This window comes from Sceloporus undulatus, chromosome 7 (assembly GCF_019175285.1).
Source record: "Sceloporus undulatus isolate JIND9_A2432 ecotype Alabama chromosome 7, SceUnd_v1.1, whole genome shotgun sequence".
NCBI classification, from domain to species: domain Eukaryota; kingdom Metazoa; phylum Chordata; class Lepidosauria; order Squamata; family Phrynosomatidae; genus Sceloporus; species Sceloporus undulatus.
In genome coordinates this window covers 37,785,990-37,793,572 of record NC_056528.1, presented here as the reverse complement: position 1 = coordinate 37,793,572, position 7,583 = coordinate 37,785,990, and the positions used below count along the sequence as shown (strand labels likewise).

General features: G+C 43.1%; 1 protein-coding gene across 2 annotated transcripts in view; it reads right to left on the bottom strand.

The window, feature by feature from the left end:
- Positions 1-858: 858 nt before the first annotated feature.
- The window catches only part of ATP1B4 (ATPase Na+/K+ transporting family member beta 4), a 28,505-nt gene continuing 21,780 nt past the window's right edge, over positions 859-7,583 (bottom strand). For both annotated transcript variants that reach the window (XM_042480571.1, XM_042480570.1), the window contains exons 7-9: positions 6,777-6,833; positions 4,989-5,081; positions 859-2,050 (exon numbers count right to left, since the gene is read on the bottom strand). In XM_042480571.1, coding sequence (XP_042336505.1) covers positions 1,889-2,050; positions 4,989-5,081; positions 6,777-6,833 — 312 coding nt within the window. In that variant the 3' untranslated portion in view covers positions 859-1,888. The remainder of the gene's footprint in view (positions 2,051-4,988; positions 5,082-6,776; positions 6,834-7,583) is intronic.

Here is a 7,583-nt window from a genome sequence, read left to right as displayed (position 1 = left end):
CCCACTCCTACCCTAGTAGTATCAAGTCCTGTGTCCACTTTTTCCCTTGCTAATAGGTGCTGATGAGCATCAGATCACACACATTTCAACTTCTCCCCAGAGTTTAGAAATGAACTAGTTATAATAACAAATTGTGTATTTTTAATCCCTTTTTCCATTAACTAGTTATAATAGCAACTTGTTTCCTTTTAATCACTTTCCCCAATAACAAGGATAAGTTACTGTATAAGAAAGTATAGCACCACAACTCACTCAGTGGAAGATAACCACTCCTTTTCCAGTTTTCTGAGAAACAAGAAAACAGTTACTTTTTAAAAAGGTAACGATTTCAATTAATTAACACAGAGCCTTGGTACTGGATTTGTAGCTACTTGAAAGTAACTTTCTAAGTTTTCCTCGTGGAGAGAAAGGGACAGTATTCCCCCAGCCATTGGTAAAGATGAGAAGTATGCGGAATAACCCTTCTACTACTTGTGATCAGTGACTGGAAACCACTATCTTTCTGCTCTTGTCCAGATAGAAGGGCTTGCCTGGGACAATGGGTGGAGGGGATTGTGGGACTTGTAGTCTCCAAAAAAAGCAACATCTGTATCTTCCTTGCTACTTCCAAAGCACCAGGTAGTGTTGAATGGCAAACGCTTGAGCAATGCATTTGAACAACACACCAAGCACAAGCCCACTACACTGTCTTCCAGGCAGCCTCTCTGTATGCATGCAAAGCTAATCGGAAAAGCGGTCCTCTTCTGAGGCACCAGGATCTCTTTCCAGCCTCTCATAACATCCCTTTCTCACCCATCTCTGCAAATCCCCTAGTCCATAATGCTGCATTAAGAAAGAAAGAGACAATGAGGAGCAGTGCACATTATGAAGGTTTTTACTCATTCGTTTTGAATTAAAATCCACCCTGTCCAAAGAACTCAGGATCAAACGAAAATATGTTAAGATAGCTTCCAGTTACATTGATTAAACCCCTGTCTTGCCCTGTCCTTGGATGGGCACAGCCTCTGTGGGCATTAGTGGATTACAACACTTCCAGAAAGCAGCTTGACTCAGGCACAGGTGAACTGCCAGAGAAAAGGAATCGGAGAATCAAGGGACAACCCTTGAGAATATCCCTCTTTTGGGCCCTGACTTGGCACACAGGTGGCAAACCTATGGAGAACTTTCTCTCCTTAGGAACAGAAGTAGAAATTAGTCTTGTGAGTACGAGGAGCTGAGTCTGTTCAGAGATCAATACTATTCCTTTGAACAGTGAACCAGCATATACAGTATTCATGCTTTTCTAAATCCAAACTTGTCAGTTTCAGTAGATGTATCAATGACCAGATCAGTATCATTGATTCATAAGTTTATGCCAGCTAGCTGTTCACATGGGGGCTTTGAAGAAGGCAGATATCAATTTGAAAAAATTGTTACAGCGATGGTTGTCCAGTTAATAATAGTCTCTTTAAAATAAGAATCCAGAAGGAGTTTACTGCCCTGCTTGGTCAGGCCTTAGAGTGTCCATGTTGGGTTGGTTCACTTCAGTATAGACAGCGAGTTCAACTCTGGGAGCAGGAGGATGGGAAGGGGCAAAAGGCATGAAAAAATATTTCCTTTTTTACCTGAATATAATGGCAAAGTCACCAGTTTGTTAGTTGAACTATCTTGTGTGTTTAAAACGTTTTTTAAAATGTTCTCTTACGCGAGTCAGGTATTTGCTTGCAGAACGAACAATTTCAATTACATTAATTCTACAGTATATCACATGAGCCATCCTTTCTTTGCTTTTTGTTTGTGAAGAAAACCAAAATAGTCCCCCAAAACAGGCCCAACCTTTTCCCTCACCATGGTGGGAAGATATTAGATTGCCTTAGATAGAAACAGTGCAGACAGATGCCTCTCAGATCTAGTCTCCAATGTGCAATGTGAAAAGGATGCGCCCCAGGAACCGGTCATTATTATAGTCGTTGATGATGCCCTTCCCATTCAGTTGACACTGAACGATCAAGGCAGTGTTCTTTGTCACACTTGTAAAATGTATGGCCACCACTGGCTGTGCATAGGTGCCCTGGAAAAAGAGATACAGGTTAAAGAAACAGGGAGTTCCAAGGATGCTTTGCAATATCAAGCAACAATCTGACATGCTCCAGCCTCCCCCAAAACCATCCTTTCTCTTGCAAAAAAAGGGAGCAAATTGTTTCTGGAAACTTCCAGGAGCAGTGATTCCCTCTCTTAAATAGGTTTCATCTGTGGTTTTTATGTGGGTTTTTCGGGCTATGTGGCCATGTTTACATGATTTTCTTCCTGATGTTTCACCAGCATCTGTGGCTGGCATCTTCAGAGAATGCTTACCTGGAAAAAGTGGGTCTATATATACTGTGTGAGCCTGGGAATGTAGGAGTGATTTGCAGGTGTATTGTTCTGTGCTGATGGCAGGCCTCAGGCTGGGAGGCTAATGCAAAAGAGGATTAAAACCTGGAGACATATTAATCAGCTTCGATGTGGTCTCCCTGTTCACCAAAGTCCCCATAATGGACACCATGACAATCATCCAACAGATTTTTCCAGAAGACATCACAGCCCTTTTCGAACATTGCCTCACCACAAGCTATTTCCAGTGGGACAATGGATTCTACGAACAGAGGGATGGGGTAGCAATGGGAAGCCCTCTAAGCTCTGTGATTGCAAACTTTTACATGGAACACGTTGAAAAGCAAGCCCTGGAAACAGCACCGAAAAAGCCCACAACTTGGTTCCGATACGTGGATGACACTTTCACCATTTGGAGCCATGGAAAAAAGATCTGGCTGCGTTCCTGAACCATCTGAACAACATCCACCCCAACATCAAATTCACTATGGAAAAAGAAAAGGAAGGAACACTGCCATTTTTTGATGTCCTAGTCATCCGCAAACCGAACCTATGTTTGGGTCACACAGTATACTGAAAACCCACACATACAGACCGATACCTGCACAAGAACTCCAACCATCACTCAGGACAAAAAAAGAAGCACAATCAAAACACTGGTAGACCAAGCAAAACGCATCTGTGAACCCCAGTTCTTGGAAGATGAACTGAAGCACTTGGACCGGGTTCTACAGGCCAAAGGTTATTCCAGCTCAGACATCAGAAGGGCTGCCAGGCCCAGGAAAACCCAGAGAAGTGAAGACAAGCAGCCACCCAAAGGGAAGGTATTTTTACCATACATCAAAGGAGTCACAGACAGAATAGGCAAAGTGGTGAGGAAGCATAACCTGCAAATGGTTTACAAACTGATGAAGAAAATCGAGCAAATGCTTCGCTCAGTCAAGGACCAGAGAGACCCTCTCACAGCCGCAGGAGTTTACCGCATACCATGCAGCTGCTGAAAAGTCTACATAGGGACCACCAAACGCAGTGTGCAAACAAGAATCAAAGAACACGAGAGACATTGCAGACTGGGCCAGCCAGAAAAATCAGCAGTAGCAGAACATGCCACAAACCATCCTGGGCATAAAATACTGTTTGGAAACACCGAAGTTCTGGACGATGCCAACCACTACCATGTCAGGATGCACAGGGAAGCCATTGAAATCCACAAACATCTTGTTAATTTCAACTGGAAAGAAGAAATCCTTAAAGTGAACAAAATTTGGCTACCAGTCCTGAGGAATAGCAAAATAAGAACTCAGAAAATGCAAATGGGAAACCATTCAGAGTCAGGGGCTTTCCCAGCAGATAATGATCACCAATTAGCAAACATTAATCCTCTTTTGCATTAGCCTCCCAGGCTGAGGCCAGCCATCAGCACAGAACAAGACACATGCAAATCACTCCTACATTCCCAGGCACACTCAGTATATATATACACCCAATTTTTTTCCAGGCAAAGCATTCTCTGAAGATGCCAGCCACAGATGCTGGCGAAACATCAGGAAGAAAATCTTCTTGAACATGGCCACATAGCCCAAAAAACCCACAAAAAAACTATGGATGCCAGCCATGAAAGCCTTTGACTTCACATAGGTTTCATCTCTTTCTCATCCCTCATTAATATAAAAATACCCAGTTTTAAAATCAGAAGTGGACTTCCAAGACACTTTTGTTTAGTTTCCCCCCATTTTTATTTATTGATTTTGGCAACTGCTATGCCCCCTGTGGGTTCTTCTAGACAGAAAATGGGCCCCTGGAGCCAATGAAGCTGCCTGTCCCTGATAAACATTATGGCAAGTCTGGGATGCGTATAGCCATTAGCCTTAATTTCAGATTCTGAAAATGTTCAGCATAGACAGGGGGAAAAAACCCCGCCCCCGACGGACATTAAAATCTCCTGGTTTGAGCCCCAGACAGATTCCTCTGCGCCATTCCCAAACTGAATGCAGCCATCAATAAAATAGGTTATCCAGCCCTGCTATACCTGGGAGAAGGGCTATACCTCCTATACCTGGGAGTAGGGTTCACTAAACATAACTTGTCATCCATCAAAGCAGATCTGTATAAGACTCTGCAAACAGCAGGCCTGGGGAACTTCTATTGATGACGCAATAGAAAAGACAGATATTGGTACGGTAGAAGGCAGTAGGAATAGAGAAAGACCATGTTCCAAATGGATAGACAGTTAAGGAAGCCATGGCCATGAGACTGAGCAGGACAGTTGATGATAGGGCAACATGGAAGTCTCCCCTTCATAGGCTCGCCATTAGCAGAAGTCAACAACTGCAGTAGAACATCTGTTCTACTTGAAGATGTAGCTAAGTTTCTGAGTAGGCAATGTGTAGGTTTGCACTGCTGCTCAGTTTGTGCTCAGTTATTCTGATCTTTTCTGCTTCCAGGCAAATTGTTAATCTGTGCCACTCCAAATGCTGAGGAAGGACTACATCTGGTATCTATCTGGCTAATCTGCCAGGGATTGCTGGGAACAGGAGTTCAACACCAATCTGAAGGAACCACAGGTTCCTCAGCCCTGTATTAAAGTTAGGGCAGTTGGTGATCCACTGCATCCAAACTCCTGCTTTTTCACTTACGTGTGTGAGTTTACCATAGTAAGGGAAGTACATGGGATCAAATGTATCACTTGGGTAGAATTTCACTCTGCCAAGAGCATTTTCATCACCTTTCTGTAAATTAAAAAATGGAAGAAGATACTCAGTTAGATCTGCTGCCACATGTTATCTGCTGATAGATGTTGGCTAAAACAAGCATATGGACACTAGTACAGCAAACACAGAAGGTCCCGGGTTCTGTCTCTGATGTCCACCCTTTTGTTAACAAGCAGCAAATGATGGAAAATAGGAGATGTCCATATCTTGTCCAAAACATGGACCAGGCACATATTAGAAAATTAAGACAATTGGGCCATCTAGCCTAGTACTGCCGACACTAGCAAACTTTCTGGGTTTTCAGGCAGGGTCCTTTTTAACTCTTTCTTGGAGATGTCACAGGTTAAATTTGGGAGCTTCCACCTGTAAAGCAGGTATCCTACCAATAGATCCACAGTTCCAAAGGGTCATGAAATTATTCAAAGCTACAAAGATGTGAAAAGGTTTTTTTTATAGTAAATAATGTTACTAGAGACTTGTTGCAATCTGAGTTTCATACAGCTTATTTCCATCCCACCAACTGCAAAGCAGCCGCACATTATAAAAACAAGCTCCTTCCCCACACCTTAACCCAGAATGCTTAGCATTCCTTTCCTTTTTCAAGACCAAGTAAGCTGTTTTGGGGGGTAGGAGGGCACCCAGTATGTCAGACCATCCCAGGTTTGAGGGGAAAGCCTAAAGGGACTTACAGTGGTACCCCGGGATACGAATGCGCCGCCTTACGAAATTTCCGGGTTACGAAAAAACCCATTGAAAAAAACTGTTCCGGGTTACGAAGGTTATTTCGGGTTACGAAAAAAATTTTGGTGCTTTTCGGCGCTTTTTCGCACGAAATCGCGGCTTTCGCTATTAGCGCCTATGGCTTTTTCGGCTTACGAAGATTTTCGGGTTACGAACGTGGCGGCGGAACGAATTAAATTCGTAACCCGGGGTACCACTGTATTTTGCAATGGCAGGTGGCTGTGGGTATCAGAAGCAGCATCACTACCCAAAACAGTGATACTCCGGGCTAGCAGGGTCACTGTTTACATTTCCCATAATGTCCCAGAGAGTTGCTACTTTTAGATGCATGGTAGGAAATAAAAGGGGGCAAAGATAACATGAGAAAATAGCATGGTGTAGTGGTTTCAACGTTGGACTGTGACTCAAGACCAGCATTCGAATTCTGGCTCAGCCATGTAAACCCACTGGGTGACTCTGGGCAAATCACGCTCTCTCATTCTCAGGTTACAATGGCAAACCCCTCTGATGAAACTTGCCAAGAAAACCCCATGATAGGGTCACCATAAGACACCCACTGTCTACTGGGAGATGTCCTGCTGCATTTCTATGTAAATTTAGAACATAGAAAGCTGTCTTGTACCAAGTGGACCATCATTCAGTCTAACCCAGAACTGTCTACACTGAATAGGAACACTTCTCTAGGTTTTCAGCCAAGATCATCACCAGTCCTATGTGCAGATGCTAGGAATTAAGCTTGGAATCTTCTGCATGTAAAACCCATGCTGTATCTCTTAAAGGTAGGTATTCTTAAAGGTAGGTACCTCTTTATGGGTGTCCACACCACACACGCAACACACATAAATTTGTGTCCTTTTTTTGCTTGTGAGTAAATGAGCATCCCAAGTGAGGCAGAGCAGTTATCTTTGAGGAGTGGTGCTGATGGCAACTCAAGTATACAGTATAACGGAATAAATGAAAAAGAAAATGTACCTGCACTTTGCAGCTCACAGTCACTGGAGTCCCATAGCCAGGCTGGTAACCTACAATCTATAGGGAGGAAAGACCTTTTAATTTTGTTTTATTGAGGTGGGAAAAATCCTGAGGGTTACAACAAATTCCATGTCAATGTATAACTTCTAGAAGTCAGGGGGGAAGGAGTACATGAGAATCCAAATCTCCACTACCATACTTTTTGCACTATGGAGAGGTTGAAACAATGTCAGTAGACCCAACCAGAGGCCGCTATTCAAACAGAATGCTGGACTAAATAGGCATTCAGTTTGATCTGCTCTAGTTCTTAATGTTGTTTCCCAAGATCCTGCATTGTGTGCATGGAGCGTAATGCTTCACATGTGCAGCTCTGTATTTCTCTCCTTCCCATCAAGTCCAATGAGAATACTGCTATGGCTATGAAACAGCCAGTGGATCGAGAAGAAAAGGATTTAACAGAGGGAGCTGCCTCCTGTTCCCATTGCAGCTCTGGAGGCAAAGGAAAAAGAAACAATGATCAAGTGTTGCTTCTTCCCTCTGTCTCCAGAACAGAAGGTCCAGAAGTGTAGCCTGGGCACTGCATCTGCATGCATACAGTATTCCCAGGGCCATTTCTCTGGCCACCATAGAGGTCAAAATAATATTGAAGGAGTTTAAAATTGTCCCCAAATGCCTCCTAAAACAGACATAGGGCCTTTCAATCATGATCCTTGCCCTCCTGGGCTATTTTAGACCCAGGAGAGACCAATAATAATAATAATAATAATAATAATAATAATAATAATAATAATAATAATAATAATAATA